The sequence below is a fragment of the Gadus chalcogrammus genome, chromosome 1 (assembly GCF_026213295.1).
Source record: "Gadus chalcogrammus isolate NIFS_2021 chromosome 1, NIFS_Gcha_1.0, whole genome shotgun sequence".
NCBI lineage: Eukaryota > Metazoa > Chordata > Actinopteri > Gadiformes > Gadidae > Gadus > Gadus chalcogrammus.
Genome location: NC_079412.1, coordinates 13,725,424 through 13,743,673, shown reverse-complemented (window position 1 = coordinate 13,743,673; position 18,250 = coordinate 13,725,424). Strand labels below are relative to the sequence as shown.

At 49.2% G+C, this 18,250-nt stretch overlaps 1 protein-coding gene across 1 annotated transcript in view; it reads right to left on the bottom strand.

The window, feature by feature from the left end:
- Positions 1-18,250, bottom strand: part of LOC130391073 (ERC protein 2-like) — a 115,759-nt gene that overhangs the window by 38,288 nt on the left and 59,221 nt on the right. The window contains exons 14-16 of the mRNA XM_056601250.1: positions 15,267-15,360; positions 10,109-10,261; positions 5,515-5,675 (exon numbers count right to left, since the gene is read on the bottom strand). Coding sequence (XP_056457225.1) covers positions 5,515-5,675; positions 10,109-10,261; positions 15,267-15,360 — 408 coding nt within the window. The remainder of the gene's footprint in view (positions 1-5,514; positions 5,676-10,108; positions 10,262-15,266; positions 15,361-18,250) is intronic.

Sequence of the window (18,250 nt, the reverse complement as noted above, 5' to 3'; positions counted from 1 at the left end):
CACACACACACACACACTCAGGCCAGGGCAGGAATGAGGGAGACGTGGTCTGGGTGGTCACCCCCTCCGTCAGCTGAACACAGAGAATCCCATTCACACACCTGCGGCCCACCCCCTGTGGCTCATCATCACTTATCTCAACAACCCCACTGCACTGCTTACACACGTGTGCAGGGGGTGGGTGTGCGTGGGGTTGGGTATGTGCCGGGAGGGGGGGGGTATGCATGTGAGTGAGTGTGTGCGGCCTGGGTGGGGGTGTGTGTGTGAGCGTGTGTATGGGCATGCATGTATGTGTGCATGAATCCGCACGTCCGGGTTGTGTTATTAAATTCTGTGTGTTTTTGTGTGAGTAATGTTGTAACCCTGTGAGTGTCTGTACGTGTGTAATGCCGTTGTGTATATGTGTGTGAATTATCCTGTTTGAGTCAATGTGCCTGTGTGTGTGGGTTTGGGTTTGTGTGTGCGTACCAATGTGATTTTGTTGTGACTCTATGTCTGCGTCTCGTTGTGTGTCGGTAAGTGTGTGTGTGTGTGCGTCTGTATGTGTGTGGGTGTGTGTGACTGTGTGTGTTTGTTTGCGTCTGTGTTTGTGTTTGCGGTTTGTGTGTGTCTAAGAGTGAGTGTGTGTCCAGACCAAAGGGAGCGCTGGGAACAGGGACATGACCTTGCCAACGCCACTGCTGCGTCTGTGTTTAGCCAGCGTTACCATGGTGATCCGTGCCCGGTAGACAGGATGTCTATGCCGGGGATTTGAAAGTCATAATGTCGCTACCGCTCTGAGCTTCATTATGGCATTGGAAACAGAAACCATCCAACACAAATGCTGGCACAGGACCTGGAGGGAGTACGACTTGTGACAGGTAAAGGCCCATTGGTTTTTCCAGCGTGGGGATTACCTTGTCTGAAAGAAACAAGCGTGAAGCCGTAAATGGACTTAAACAATGGACGGACGGACTGACTTCTGCATTAGTGTATTGAGTTTTGGTGACCTGGTACTGGTACATGAGGTTCCACACAGATTGTTATTTCCAGTACAGGTGTGTGAGTGTATGGTTGTATTCACGTGTGGGTGTGTGTGTGTGTGTGTGTGTGCCGGTGTGGGGGAAAGTGTGTGTTGTGCGTGTGTATGCGTGTGTGTGAGTGCACAGCCAACTCAGATGAAAGATGGCCAAACAATATTCCACTCTCCTCCCTTAATTTCTCCATCCCATCTGAAGGCTCTACTACTCACTGCCCTACCGCCCTTGCCTCTCTCCCTATTTCCCCTTTACTTTCCCTGCCTCCCTTTACGACCATTTTAGTCCCACCAAGGTAAACTCCTTCAGGACCCAAGGACCACTGCTTCCTTTGTGGCCTTCTCCGCCTCCCCCTTCATTCACTCGTCCATCCCTCTTTCCAAAGGCATAAATTCGATTCCCTATCCCCGACTCCGCAGCCTCCCTGTGACGCCACTGTCTTACACCACCAGGACAGAGCTCCCACGTCCCGGACCTCACCCCTCTGCCGTACCTTCTCGTATCTTCCCGACTCGCAGCGCAAACAGTGACGTCGAATACGGTGAATTGGCAGGGATCCTCCGATAACACACTAATCCATCCAACGCCCGTCAGGCACTCCCATTCCTGTCGTTTACCTGATCATGCAGGGCCACAAATGCATGAAACAAATGTATATAATCACACACAGACACTTTGTATAAAAATCCCATATATCAGTTTGATTAAAAAATATCCACCCTCTGTTTAGCGTGATAAAGCATTTCCTTGTGTTTAGGGATTATTCCACTCCCTGTGCGCGTCCCTCCTTCCCTTTGCTCCTGGGTTATATCAGGCTGCAGAATGTAAACAGCGATAATGTGAGCAGTGAGTGGAGTTCAGTGGGCTGTGGGTGGGTTTCCAGGCGTGCGCATCACACACACTGTATAGAAACATCTCAATGGCCGGCCATTCAACATGTCCAAACACATCATTTCTCTATGGTGCGCCTACACCCCACGACCCCGGCCTTAATAATGACTGGAACCTCCAGGGGCCACCTGCCTTGCTGCTCCGACCCTGTGTGTGTGTGTGTGTGTGTGTGTGTGTGTGTGTGTGTGTGTGTGTGTGTGTGTGTGTGTGTGTGTGTGTGTGTGTGTGTGTGTGTGTGTGTGTGTGTGTGTGTGTGTGTGTGTGTGTGTGTATACAGCCTTTTGGAAACTCAATCCAGTGTTGGGTGATAGAGCAGACCTGTGCAGCTCCTTATTCATCAAGAATCCCAGCTCCGTATCGGAAGAAAGGCAAATGTGAGAACACGCACACAACCAACGTACACGCACACACAAATATGCATGTACGCATGCACGCAGGCAGGAGCGCACACATAGACACACACACACACACACACACAGAAGGGCATACTGCGAGGAAACCCAGGGTACAATGAGAGGATATTGAAAATGATTTTTTCCCCTCTTGTCTCTTTCATTAACTGTGTTGAAAAGTCAAGAGTCTGTTCTCTCTCCATCCATGGCACACATACATTGACACACACACACACACACACACACACACACACACACACGCAGACGCACAACCACGAACACACAAACGCAAACATCCACACACACCAACACCCACAGACACACATACACCCACACACGTACACACACACTACATCAGCGGTCTGCGGGGGAATGTGCCTCACATGGCTTGCTTCAGCTGGTCTTCTTGACGTATGTCACATTACAGTGGGGAGAGAGAGACATTATCGTTGGGAGAGAGACATTACAGTGGGGAGAGAGAAAGAAAGAGAGGGAGAGAGAGAGAGAGACTTGGCCACCGCTCAAACATCTCTCATGATTTCTAAGATTTGAAATCCATTCTCAACCCCCCCCCCCCCCCCCCCTCACTGCTCATATCTCACTCCCCACTATCTCCCTCCCCCCAAGCATTTATCTCTCTCTCTCTCTCTCTCTCTCTCTCTCTCTCTCTCTCTCTCTCTCTCTCTCTCTCTCTCTCTCTCTCTCTCTCTCGTCCTTTGTCTGTTCTGTTTAGTTTTCATGTGGTAATGGGGAGCGGGGCCCAGCAGCAGGAGCAAGGCCCCTGTAAGCAGAAGAATGCAGCGTTCGGGGGCGACTGCGTGCGTGTCTGCAGCCGTGAGTGATTAAATGTGAGTTTCTGTGTGGTGGAGCGCTAGTTCTGCAGGACTGTCTCTGCGGCTGGCCGTGTTTTCTCCCATTCCGATGTGAGCCAGTCTCACGCTGCTTGGCCCCCACGCGATTCAACAGTCCTTTAATCCTCATCATCAGTGACCCCAAACCTCCAGCCCTCCCTCTCTCTCTCTCTCAATGTCCATCTCCCTTGATGTACCTCTCGATCTCTCTCTGTCTCTCTGTTTCTCTCTCTCTGTCTCTCTCTCTCAATGACTCTTACTATCTTTCTCACTTAATCGCTCTCTCGCTCTCTCTGCATTTTACTTTATCTCTCTCTCTCTCTCTCTCTCTCTCTCTCTCTCTCTCGCCAATCGCTCTCTCTCTTTCTTCCTATCTCTCTCTCTGAAACGCACACCCACAAAAACAAATATTATTTTTTTCCCTTATGAGACCACACACACACTCCTCTATATCTCCATTGGATCCTGTCATTGAAGATTTGTGTTGAACTTTAGTCTTTAACACAAGGCAGAGGGCAAGAGAGAAAGAATGAGAGAAAGAGAGAGAGAGAGAGAGAGAGAGAGAGAGAGAGAGAGAGAGAGAGAGAGAGAGAGAGAGAGAGAGAGAGACTAGCTGCTTGCGTCCACCAACAGTATACTAGAGCTTGGTGTGTACTCATTGCACCTCCATTATGGCAAGATAACGAGAATGACTTCAGCCTGCAGAAACAACCGACTTACAAAGAGGAAATCACTAAACTTTGAAATCTGGAAGCAACGGTGTCTGTGTGGACAGTGCCCCTGCTTTGTATAAACACACACACACAGACCCAGACATGCAGAAACACAAAAACACACTACAAAATAAGCCATTCTTAGGAGCTAATAGGATCGTAAGGCAAAGCTTAATGGGTTGATGCAGTGCTTCAAACACATCTGTACCAGCCCTTTGTGCTGCGATGAATGGTGGACATTAAAGTAATTTCTCTGTGGCACATGACAGGCAGATATATGTGCCATGTTCCTTCCAAGAGAGCGCCCAGAGCAAAGCAAACACACATGTTGCCCCCCCCCCCCCACCCACCTCTACCCCGTTCCAGTGACGGATCGCCGAAGCTCACCCTCAGAGCCTGACGTACCTACGGACACGGCCCACGGACACGGCCCCGCACGGAAACACATCAGGTCATACATGTGTTCCGCACCACACACACACACACACACACACACACACACGTACACACACACATACACACACACATGTGCTCCTTCTGAGCACACAAAGTTCCATATGCTAGCTTGAACACGTGTGTGTGTGTGTGTGTGTGTGTGTGTGTGTGTGTGTGTGTGTGTGTGTGTGTGTGTGTGTTGTGTGTGTGTGTGTGTGTGTGTGTGTGTGTGTGTGTGTGTGTGTGTGTGTCACATACACACACACACACACACACACACACACACACATGCTTTCCTTCCATCTCTTTCCAATCTGACATTCACACTCACACCCAGGAACCTATTCAGTTAGTCTGGGATCGGGTGGACCTGCCTATCTCGTCTCACTGTCCAACACCTGTGCTCAATAACTTGAATTGTTCTCCAGACAGCAGTAGAACGTGGCAGCTCCCACTTTATCACATGCACTAACCTGATGTATATATCAGAGAATATCTCTGCGATGCTGTGCATGAACCCACAGACAACCCAGATGTGCATTAAAGACACACACAGATACATTTTCCATGCTGTTTGCACGTTAAAGTTATTCACATGAAGATTGTGCAGTGGAGGGAATGCAGCCAAAACGCCAATGAACCAAGAAAGTCTGTCACATACTAACACACACATGCTCATCACTCATACTGAGGAGGGATTTGGGATCTTCATGTATGCTAATTGCCTTATCTTTTGAGGTGGGTACCTCTAACTAGAGCCTTCCATAAGAATACAACCCAGTTTCCTGCTGAGAAAAAAAACTAACCAGCATACGGGACAACCAACAGAACCCATTCCTAGCCACGGTAACACTATTGATCTTGAGGAAAACTTCAGCTCTACTCTCAGCAGTTGAGAGAAGAAGCATTTATGCATGACCTATGTTTCTGATGTGGTGTGTTGTTTTAGTAGATACCCACACATTGCCTCTTAGAGACATGCACTCTGTACCGAGAAACGGGCTGGCAGGAAAAACATACGTATAGTCATGACACACAGGAAATGGACCGGGAAAAACTGAAAAACTGACGGGGGGACGAACAAACATCCAGACAAGATGGACCGTTGGACAAACGGATGTCCAGAAAGCCGGACCAGACCGGACAGACGGACGGGACAGGAGAGGACAGAGAGTCCTGACAGGAGACAGTAGGACAGCGGTTGAGTGGTACTGACTTCATCTCCAGGATCTCCTCCAGCTGCTTGCGTCGCTCCTGCCGCATGACGTGCAGGTGGTCGTCCCTCTCGTGCAGGGTCTGCTGCGTGGACGACAGGCGCACCTTGGTGGCGTCCAGGTCCCGCCGCGTCTTCTCCAGCGCCCCCATCAGCTCCTCCAACTGCCAGGGGCGAAGCAGTTAAGACACGTTGCATCTTACATTGGTGTACTGAACATAGTGTAGGGTGAATCAAAGACACAGAGAGACATGTCAACACGTGTGTTGTTGTAGTGTCTTTGGGTCGAAGGGTCGTTTGTGAGACTGTGTTAATTACTGGTTGAAACAGAAATAGAAAAAGAGTAAACATAGGAAGGGGATACGAATGATAAACATAACGGCCGCCGGGTTAAATAAGGAGGAATGTCTTAGGAGTCAGAGGTCACCTGAACGACATTGGCTGTTGACCTGGAAACAAAAGGTCTCCTTCTCTCACTTCCTTCCCATCTATTTTCTCCAAACAACTCTCCCACTCTTTATCCTCTCAGGTTCTCTCATCTAGAAGTGAGGTTCCACTTTGGAGCAGTTAAAGTGTTGACACACACGCACATCCACACACACACACACTCTCTCTCTCTTTCACACACACACACACACACACACACACACACACACACACACACTCTCTCTCTCTCTTTCGCACACACACACACACACACATCCACACACACACACTCACACACACACACACACACACACACACACTCTCTCTCTCTTTCACACACACACACACACACTCTCTCTCTCTCTCTCTTTCGCACACACACACACACACACACACACACACACACACACACACACACACACACACACACACACACACACACACACACACACACACACACACACACACACACACACACACGTTCAGAGACATGCCCTCGGGGTATGCAGGACTGCATGTTTGACTTCAGAGGGCCTGACAGACAGGAAGTGACCTCGGGGCCATCATTATGTTTAATCAGGAAGTGTCTCATTGTCTCCCAACAAGCACTTCACAAAAGGGATTGAGCTGTAGGTGATGCTGGTGAGATAATGGATCACATCAACGTTCATCACCAGCGCATGTGTGTTTGGTTCGTTGTCCGATTTTCCTCTAACGATTTGAGGTTCCATTACGTGCTGTGAGATTTGAGGATTGGGGAAGCGGTGGTTGAGAAAAGTGTGAAAAGATGAGCGCAAGAGGGGTGTGAAAGAAAATCTGCCCCATTTGGTCGGACATGAAAAAGAAGGAAAGAACTAAAAAGGGAAAAAGAAGGGCTTCTTTTATGGAGCCAAATCGTTTGCACATTTTCGGGACACCGTCTATCTCCAGCGTTCTCTCTAGGTGTGTTCCACAGATGTCCAATAATGTGCTCACTCACACTTCATGAATATCACATACGGGGCAGAGAGCGGAGGGAGGGAGGGAGGGAGGGAGGGAGGGAGGGAGGGAGGGAGAAGAGGTAAGAAAAAGGACAGAGGGAGAAAAAAAAGGGAAAAAGCAGTGAGAAATAAAAACTAAAATATGACAGAAATGACCTGTGAAGCCTGAGCCTCTGAGGCCCGTTTTGGGATAAATGAAGGGTTTCATGTCTTGTTCGTGACAGTGGTAACTGATCTCATCTCCACCCCTCTTATTTAGAGCTAGATTTACACAAGTGCCCCCCAATCCTGATTTATGTATCCTATATCCCTGTTCTCATTTGAATGCGCAATGTTTTAATATCTGATGCCAAAGGATTCAAAGGATTTAAACGCAACTTTTATAGCCTAGAAATGCCTCAATGATAGCCTCCACATGCCAATCAAACCCAGCCCCCCCTATTCCCACACACCCCAACATACCCCCCCCCCACACCATAAAACTACTTCAAATACCCTCCCCCCCGGCCCCCACCCAAGTCGGTCTCCCATTAGTCTGCCACCTAGGTGAGCCCTCTCTTCACAATCACGTCGTTAATAAGGAATACAATGCATTTTAGTGAAATTAGCAAGCTAATCAGCTTAGCGGTCAGCCTGTGCGTGCTAATTTAGCTCAACTTCAAGGCAAAGCCGCCTGGGCAGGCTAAGGCAGCAAGGAAAGGCCCTAAAGCCCCTTAGTTGATAAGCTGATTGGGGGCTCAGGGGGAGGGCTTAATCCCCCATGTCCATTTATGTCAGTGTGGCCGGTTAAAAGGACCCAGTTCAAACGCCAACAGGGACAGGGGACAGAGAGAGAGAGAGAGAGAGAGAGAGAGAGAGAGAGAGAGAGAGAGAGAGAGAGAGAGAGAGGAGAGAGAGAGAGAGAGGAGGAGAGCGAGAGAGAGAGAGCTCGCGAGAGAGAGAGAGAGAGGGAGCCAGAGCGAGAGAGCGAAAGAGAGAGAGAGGAGAAGACGGAGAGAGAAAGAGATAGAGAGAGCGAAAGAGAGAGATAGAACAAGGGAGCTAGACGGATGAGTGAGGACATAGACAATGGGGCGTAAGAAACGAGGGACAGAGATAGAGAGGGAGAGATAGCGGGTGACAGGGAGACAGGGAGAGAGTGAAAAAAGAGCCAGCGAGGGGGGTGTGAAGTCCAGTGACCCGGACATCCCCCGTGCTGCTTTCCAGAAGGTCGGGTCTGATGGGGTTGGGGTCTTTCAGCGCATTACACGTCATGAGACTGATTACGTTGAGACACACGAGAGAATAAAGGAGAGGGGGAGAGAGAGAGAGAGAGAGAGAGAGAGAGAGAGAGAGAGAGAGAGAGAGAGAGTGTAAAGAGAGAAAAATAATTGTGAGAAAAATGGGCCAGGCGGCTGGCTGAGAAAGGCCAAAGTCAGCTGATCTTTTAGCAGGACTCACTCTCTCTCTTTCTCCCTTTTTCTGGCTTACTCACTTACTCACTTTCTCACTCGTTCTCTTATCTCAATATCCAAAGCTACTTGCATTGCCAGCTCGTTACTGTGGGGTCATCGTCAAGCAGTCCGTATGCCAGATGTATTAAATCATTCATATACTTATTGACTTTATATTTATATTTATATTTAACTTATTGTCCAGATGAAGTCCTGGCATGAGTTTAAAAAAGCCTGATGGATGCCACTCAACACCAGCCCAACATGTGCTGCCCATGTTATGTTTGGTTCCATCACGGTTTGAGATGAAAGAGCGTGACTGCATTTCATATTACAGCTCAGCTCTCTTCTTCTAGTATGTGTGAAGGTTGTGTTCATAAACCTTTTCATATATATTCAATTCTGGAAGGCCCATTTGTTGTTGGTGGCCGGTGTGTGTGTGTGTGTGTGTGTGTGTGTGTGTGTGTGTGTGTGTGTGTGTGTGTGTGTGTGTGTGTGTGTGTGTGTGTGAGAGAGAGTCTGTGTGTTTGTGTGTGTATTTGTGTGTATGCATGTATTATGGGATGGGTATAATACTGTGTGAATCTCAGAGAGAGAGAGAGAGAGAGAGAGAGAGAGAGAGAGAGAGAGAGAGAGATTACTAAGACTTTAAGTGTTTGAAGCAAAACAGCCACCTTTCTGCCTCAGAATGTTCATACTAGTTTTTACCGCTGATTGCTCTCATGTTACTTGTGGCAGTCATAAGTAATGCAAGGTCATTCTCATTCAAATGCAAGCTCACACCAGAAGGAAACAAACTCTCTCGTTCCGCTTCTCTTTCCCACCACAGCCAGACGCACATGCGCATGTGCACACACACACACACACACACACACACACACATACAGGCAGCCAAGGACATATACAACACACACGCACCCACCCCTGATTTATCAAACCACAATGCAGACATAAACATAACTTAGAATAGAGGATAACAATGAACAGAGGGAGAGGCAGGACATCGACAGAAACGCATGGAAACGCTCTGTTACGTTGGCAGACTGCAGCCTGGAAACGAGACACACAGGAAGTCAACGAGAGAAGGCAATTACTGACACAAAGAGGACAGACGGGGGGGACGGGGGGGGGACATCCCAAACAGTTGGAAGGTGTCCTTAGGGGGCCTTTTCTCAGCTACCAACGGCGCATAAAGAGGTGTAAGTTGGCCCTCCCTGGCTGCACCGGGGCCCGCCGCCACATGGGGGCGCAGTTCGGTTCATGCTAGCCTTTTTTTTTTTCTCAATGGCTGCCTGTGCTCTTCAGAGGCCAAGGGGCTAAGATGGCAGCCAGTGGAAGCAGCAGTGTTCACAGGACAGGCACAAGGAGCAAAGAGACAGGAGGAGGTTGACACAGGTGTGATTTGTGGTTATTGGATGTGAGTGTGTGTGTGTGTGTGTCTGTGTATTTGTTTGTTTTTGTATGAGTGTAAGTGTGTGTGTGTGCATGTGGGGCTGTCCAAAAATGTGCAACGATTACTCTGGGTCCATGTACAGTTTGTATGTGTGTGTGTGTGTGTGTGGTGTGTGTGTGTATGTGTGTGTGTGTGTGTGTGTGTGTGTGTGTGTGTGTGTGTGTGTGTGTGTGTGTGTGTGTGTGTGTGTGTGTCTGTCTGTTTGTGTGGATGCGTGTGTGCGGCCGTGTGTACATGCATGCATTTGCGCATTTGTTTGTGTGCATGCGCGGATGTGTGTGTGCGTGTGTGTGTGCCATTTGGACCTCCATCTGGGCCTGGGCACGGGCTTCCTCCTCCTGTGCCCACAGCGCCTCCTTGTGGGCGGAGGTGTTCATGCTCTCCCTCAGCTCAAGCTCTAGTTCCCTGATCCGCTCCGCCGTCTCCCGCATGGCATTCTGGGAAACCGAGGGGGGGAGCTGAGTGGGGAGGGGGGAGAGGGGAGAGGGGAGAGGAGGAAGGGGTATTTTCTCTAATCTGTTCAAGTTCAATGAAAATCAGAAAAACAAACACACACACACACACACACACACACACAAACACTTCAAGACACCACAACGTGCTATTGTAAATCAGATTAAAAATACTTTTGTTTCCCTAGCCGGCAGAAGTGTTTGAGTAGCGTCCTGACTGATTTGAGAGGTGGAAGGCGGAGGCGTTAACATGCTGTGGGGGAGGCGAGAGTGCAGAGAAAACAGAGGGGCTTCCGGTGACGAAGGAGCCGTGATCACCAGAGAGCGATTAAGACATGGAGATGAGCCACCTCAAACGCCCACGTGAATGGATGCGTCTCGGTGTGTATCATGTGTCCGTTCGTGGGTGTATGTGTGTGTTTGTGTTCATGCATGGCATGTGTGTGTGCGTATCTGTGTGTGTGTGTGTGTGCGTGTGTTTGTGTGTGCGTGTGTGTCCCCATTGAGGAGGGGTGTCCAACCTTTTTGACTTTTTTGCATCTGCTTCAACACAAAACACAAAACGTTTTAACCCAATCAAAATCTGCCGGTAATATCAACGTCCAAAGGATAAGTAGCAGTTTTGCTCGTAGCTACGAATCATTAGGCAGTCCTGAGGTCTATGAGACCTTTTTAAAACAAAAGGGTTTGCTAACTTGGATCATCAAACATCTTTCGCTTATGTCAGCAATCTCCTTCATCGCCACATGCATATCAGGGGACCCCAAGCAGGGTCCTGACCACAGGGTTGGGAACCACTGGTGCAGAGTGTGTGTGGGCTGTCTTGACACCTACAGGGAGCAGGGGAAAGGGGATACTGCTCCTCACTGGAGGCTGGAGCTGTGAAAGAAAACACTGGACAGAAATAACAAACCCTCCCTTCCATCTCTCTCCTCCTGCACACTATCTGTATGTCTCTCTCCCTCCCTCCTCTCTCCATGCCTCTCCTTATGTCTCTCTGCCTCTGGGTATCTCTCTGACGTTGCTCCGCAGTATCTCTCGGTCTATGTCTGTGTCTCCGTCTGTCTGTCTCCCTTTCTAATTGTGTTGGAGAGGCAAAAAGCACAGGGAGATAAACCTGGTCTTTTTTGGTTACATTGGACGAGAAAACATTGGAATGATTTAAACATTGGTTTTCTGAGAGAAGCACATGGAGAGCAAAAAAAGGATTAGGTGCGGTCACACCCACCACACAGATAGTGAACCTATTAGCATGGTACGGTACTAATAGCATGATACAGTAGCATTAGCATTCCATTAGCCTCGGGTAGCTACCGTAAGTGACATATCCTAAAATGCAGGATATGCCACTGGTTGGTATGCCACTGGTATTCCCCTCATCCTGTGGTCATTAATGGCCGGTGGTTCATTGCAACGTTGATGAATTGATGGGGGGGGGGGCTGAAAGTTGGGACTTCACAAGTGACTGGAACAACAGGGGGTCTTATCCTGGCCCCGGGGCTGAAAAGTGCCCAGTCAGCCAGATCACTGCCCTGCGCCTGTGGCTCTTCACGTCAGCACAGCTGGAGGTGAGTGGCGGCAAGCACACACACACACACACACACACACACACACACACACACACACACACACACACACACACACACACACACACACACACACACACACACACACACACTGACACGCTTGGTGACACACGCACACACAAGAAACGCGCTCGCGATCGCACACTGGTACAGAGGCAGGCAGTGTGTGTCAGCAGTCGGGAGCTATAATTGGATGTGACAGATTGGCAGTAATTCGATGCACCAGCATCAACAAGCAGAGGTCTGACCCCGCCCCACAAAGACAGACTCCGACACACACACACACCTTCACACGCGTGTACAAACACAGTTCTCTGCTTGGGTTTCGCTCTCGAGGGTCCAGTCGTGGAAGCCCCTGTGTACGTGTGCCCGTGTGTGTGTGTGTGTGTGTGTGTGTGTGTGTGTGTGTGTGTGTGTGTGTGTGTGTGCGTGTGCGTTTTCTGCATGTCCGTCTGCAGATCTGGTGCGAATCAGTCGGGGAGCCAAGAGAATCACACACACACGCACACACAATTACACACACAGTTTTTCAATGGCGCAGGACAAAGAGAAACGAGAAGGGTTGATGGGGAAAAACTGAAGACAGACAGAAGGGAAGGAACAGAGGGCGAAACGGGTGCGAAGGTGAGGAGAATTGCGGCTGCAGAACCAATCAGCACCTGGGTCCCCGGGGACGGCTCATTACATCGTCTGGCCCCCTCTGGTGATGGTGGGATTATAATCACTCAAATAAACGAGTGGGGAGTGAGAGAATGCACATTCCCAGCAGCTCCGGCACCCCTGATCCCATCACTTTACGCGGGCGCATACACACGCATACGCACGCACACACACACACACACACAGACGTACAGACACAGACACACACAAGCACACACACGTACACAAACACACACACACACACACACACACACACACACACACACACGCACACACACACACACACACATACACAGATTCCACCTTTTACTCATACTCCATGAGACAGTTATCACCCCATCTGTCTGTCTACATGGATATCGATCTCCTTTTCTTCCATCTTTTCGTTTGCTCTGCCCTTCTTTGGTTCGGTCTTTCCGTGCATCTCTGTGCGATTCCGATTCCATTGCTTTGAAATGTGAAAACGCCACGTCATAATGTGCACCCGGTGTTCCTTGGATTTCTTGAAAACTCCGAAGACGGCTCGGAAGGCTTATCCGGAATGCCGTATACCACGGCTCTGGCGTACGTGTGGATGCTGACGGTTTCCAAGCGCCGCTTTCCAATGAAAGCATTCCTTGCGCAGGATCAAAGGAAGATCATCCCCCTTCTCCAATCTCGTCCCCGTCAGTTTCTTTTTCTTTAAACAGCTGCCGTGCACGGGGAGGGACTGTCACAGAGCGCCCACGCCACGGCTGAGCACGACCCAGAGGGAGGGGGAGGGGAGAGGGGAGGGGGGAGGGGGGGGGAGAGGGGAGAGGGGAGAGGGGGGGTTATAGTGACTGGGGCGGCGGGATGAAAGTCTGGTTGGAGTCGGCGAACACTTCCGATGTGAGTTTCCCTCTGTGTTTGGGAAACGCAGCGTGGCGGCCATGGAGACGATGGAGGTGGAGAGAGAGATGCTATCACCCCCCACCCTTGTCCCACATAAACTCAGAGGGGGGGGGGGGGGGGGGGGTTCTGGTGGGCTGGGGGTGAGGAGGCGGGTGGATCAAGAGGAGAGATGGCTTGTTTATGTTTTGTTTACCCTCGGAGCGTGCACTGTTCCTGATGGACTGGGAGATACGTGCAGAGAGAGAGACAGAGAGAGAGAGACAGAGAGAGACAGAGAGAGAGAGAGAGGGAGAGAGACAGAGAGAGAGAGGTAGAGAGAGGTAGAGAGAGAGCGAGAGAGAGAGAGAGAGAGAGAGAGAGAGAGGGTAGTAGAGGAGAGATACGAGAGACGAGAGAGAGAGAGAGAGAGGAGAAGAGAGAGAGAAGGAGAGAGGAGGAGAGAGAGAGAGAGAGAGAGAGAGAAGAATAGAGGTAGAGAACGAGGGATGGGGGGCTTAAGGGCAGCACTTATGCTGAGCCAGCACAAAATAGCTGCATTCGTTCATAATAGTCTTTCTATCCATCTATCTAGCTCTCTGTCTGACTGTCTCTCTGTCTGTCTATTAATCTATCTATCCATCTATCCATCTATCCATCTATCCATCTATCCATCTATCCATCTATCCATCTATCTCTCTGACTGTCTATCTTTCTATCAGTCGGTCTAAGTATCTATCCATCTCTCTAAATATCCAGATGGATTCAACTTGGAAACTATTTCTCTGAGGGCTTGTTAAGAGAGAACAACCAGCTCAGGGACTGTTTGAAGAGGGAAGAGGGATGTTTTCCTTGCCAGTAAACACAGAATCATCCAAATAAGTGTAAACCCAGTGTGTGGAACGCCTTGGGGGAGGAGTGTGTGTGGGGATGGGGGGGGGGAGGGGTGTGTGTGGAGGGGGGGGGGGGGGGGGGGTTGCAGCCAGGGGAGAGTAAGATAGAGAGAGAGAGATCGAGAGAGAGAGAGAGAGAGAGAGAGATCGAGAGAGAGAGAGAGAGAGCACTCCAATCGACTTCATCTGTCCTGTGGGAAAGGGCCGGAATGGCTGCACTCCCAGCAGATTAACACCTCTTCAAAGGTCTGCAACCTCCCCCCCCCCCCCCACCCTCCAATTTCTGACGCGTAAACATCAGGACACTCAACCCACATACACAAGTCAGGCTGACCCACACAGCGAGGACACACACGTGTCTCAGCTGGTGGACGTCGCTGTGCATCACATCACATGTGGATAACGTTTGCGCCTTCTCTCTCTCTCTCTTTCTCTCTCTCTCTCTAACTCAAACTCACACCCTCTCACACTCTCTTGCTCTCTGCCCGCCCTTGAACCATTATGCCCCCCACTGCCGGCCGGCGTATGGACCTGATTTCTGTCCGACTAAACGCCCGTCCCTTCCACTTAGCGCCGGCCGGCGAGACGCACTGAGGGAGGGAAGGAGCGAAGGGTGAGCTAGTTGGGTTTGACAGAGTGGAGGAAAGCTCCGGATCTGAGGGAGAGGGAGAGGGGAGGAGAGAGTGACGGAGGCAGAGATATAGGGCACACTTTCTGAAATGTTGATATAGGGAAGGTGGACGGAAGAAAGAAAGATTTAAGATAAGAGAGAAAAAGGAGAAAAGGAAACGAGAATCTTGAGCATAAAGGGATGAACTTCGAAACACGAAGAGGAGGAGGAGGAGGTGGAGGAGGAGGAGGAAGAAAGGCCTTCCCGTCAACCTGAACTTTATTAGTTGAGGAAGTGATGAACAGCTAAATTAAAGAACAAGGAATGCTACACCTGCACGCACACACACACACACACACACACACACACACACACACACACACACACACACACACATACACACACATACTGACCTGGGATAGCGAGTGTGGATGACCGTCTGTCAGTCCATCTGTCTTCATCTCACTCGTCATCATCTGCTTTTGGACGTTTGGTGAATTGATTTGACTATGGAGAGAAGGAGAGAATGCTATGGATGACAGAAAAGGAGAAGAAAGGATACATCCATATTTCCCTGCTGTAGCACACACACACACACACACACACATAAACACACACAAACAGACACAAGCACACATGCACACCCACACACACATAATCACACACACACACACACACACACACACACACACACACACACACACACACACACACACACACGATTACACAATAAAACAAAGGTTGTATATGATAGGCATGTGTGCCTGAACAGGCAGGGAATAAGACAGACAGGTGATGTGTCTCATCTCAAACATAGAGAGATAGACAGACGGACAGACAGACAGAGCGCCAGACAGGAGCTGTGTCTGGTCTCACAGACAGGCAGACTCAGACAAGACGGGGCCTGATACCTGTAGCTGAAAAGGTGTGTGTAAATCTCTCAACGACAATAACACTCACTTGCACGCGTGACGCGCTTTCACACGCACACCAACACAAGAAGACACACACACACACACACACGCACAAACACACACACATGCAATAAATCTGCCGTCCGTGTTGTGCATTTCTAAGGTGTTGATTACAGAGTTAACCTGTGCAGTCACCAGCTAGGACAGCTCTGTATTTACCATCACCGCCACACTAGTTATTTAGCCACACACACACACACACACACACACACACACACACACACACACACACACACACACACACACACACACACACAGACATCTGTACACACACAGGCACACACACACACAAACACACACATGAAAGAAACCGCCACACACTTCACACATTGAGGAATACAGCACACACCTCTCCACGCATCAACACGTTCATGTGGACTTTAAAAATGTGCTCTTTGAGCACATTTAAATTTGGCACCTATTTTTTTAGGCCAAAGAAAATGCATAGAAAGCTGACAGTGACAAATTAGTCCTTAAGAGAACCCTCCAGTCTTGTAAACAGCCATTGACCAGGCAAGCTCCACCACCCCACATTATTATTCCACAGCCGCGCCAATCTGTTGACACTGCACCACCAGCTGCCATGCACACGGACACATATACGCTGTGTGTGTGTGTGTGTGTGTGTGTGTGTGTGTGTGTGTGTGTGTGTGTGTGTGTGTGTGTGTGTGTGTGTGTGTGTGTGTGTGTGTGTGTGTGTGTGTGTGTGTGTGTGTGTGTGTGTGCGCGCGCGTCGTTGTGTGTGTGTCTCTGTGTCTGAGAGTTTGAGGGATCAATTCTCCATAGCATAACCTGGCCGCATTAAATTCCCCCTTCAGTTGTTTAATTCAATAAAAAGTCCATTGGGGATTTGAAACATCTCTGTGTACACAGGATGCGGAATGGTGTGTAGCACATGGAGGTATTATGAAAATATGCATAGGGAAAATAAATATGTTCAAAATAAACGAACGCAAACAAATCCCTCAAAGGTGCTTTGCGCTTTACTTTGTATCAAAGTTTGCATGTGTGTGCGTGTGTGTGTGTGTGTGTGTGTGTGTGTGTGTGTGTGTGTGTGTGTGTGTGTGTGTGTGTGTGTGTGTGTGTGTGTGTGTGTGTGTGTGTGTGTGTGTGTGTGTGTTAGTTTGCACACGTGCACGTGCGTGTGTGTGTCGGGGCCTGTTTATATAAGCTGAGAAGCAGGCCTGTGGAGTGTCACCTTGCAATGCGGGCATATCAGCTATCAGACCTAAGTGCTTCTGGTGCAGGTGTATGGGGCTTTGACACCAGATTTCACCATTGGATTTCTTATTTGCGATACTCTGCCATTGTCAAAGGACCCAAGAGAGTTGAAACACTGTAAAATCCTAAATAAACGTGAATGTACCATAACCTGGGCTTATCAAAACCTTGTTTTGCCATGTGTCGCGTAAAACTTACTTTGCCAGCTTCAAACATAATGATGGATTCACATAATGAAAAAACATTTCCTGATTAATAACTGAACAATAACAAAAAAGCATAACCACCAACACACCATCCAAATGCGCCTGTGCCTCTAAAATGGAGGCGGTCCTTGCGATGTGACAGTGATGTACGAGCCATATAAACCAGTGGGCTGCTGGCGACTCTGAGGGCTTTGGTGTCGACAGGGAACCTCCGCCGGGGAAAAATCTTCCAAACGGAAAAGTATGACTCGAAATGTAAAAAAAAGGTGGTTACTTGGTTAATGTACGAGGCTAATCAGTCATCTTATTAAAGTGAAATACTGTTAGCACACACGGCTAATTCATCATCTTAGAGATATAAGAGACATAATCATGGAGACAAAATTGTTAGCTTCATAATCATGGAGACAAATAGTTCTTTGCTATGTAATGATTTGTCTTACGAACAACAAATGGGGCTAAAGGTAGCAAGAGAGGCAGCACTCTCCATGAGGGTTCATTAACACAACCAAACAGTCTATTCTCAAATTCCCTGCAAGACCTTGAACCTGGAACCTGCCTTCATCCTTCTCCCCCTTCATCTGGTTTATTAGTCATCAGTGGCTTTAGCTGTACTTTGTCATGAAGAACTTCCTTTTTGCATCACTCCTCATGCCCTTCATATACCGGCACTCTTTTTGATCAATAACAGACATCAACAAAGCCCTTCGGGTGACCAAGGTATCAAGTCGCGAGGGGGAAAAGTTACAGTTGCATCATCTGAAGGATTCAACAAAGAATCCAAAAAAACCTTGGGATCGGTGGGGTCAGAGTGAGGCCTTATCGTGGCCCTGCTGGGAGGAGCAGAGAGGTACCTCCAAACAGAGCCAGACTGTTTACAGCTGACCAACGCTCGGACGGGAATCGGACGTCCCTTATCCTAAAATAAATACCGTTGTCCCCCGTGTTTGGAGGAGGGCTCGGGAATGTGTGTGGGGCGTGCGTGTGTGTGCACCT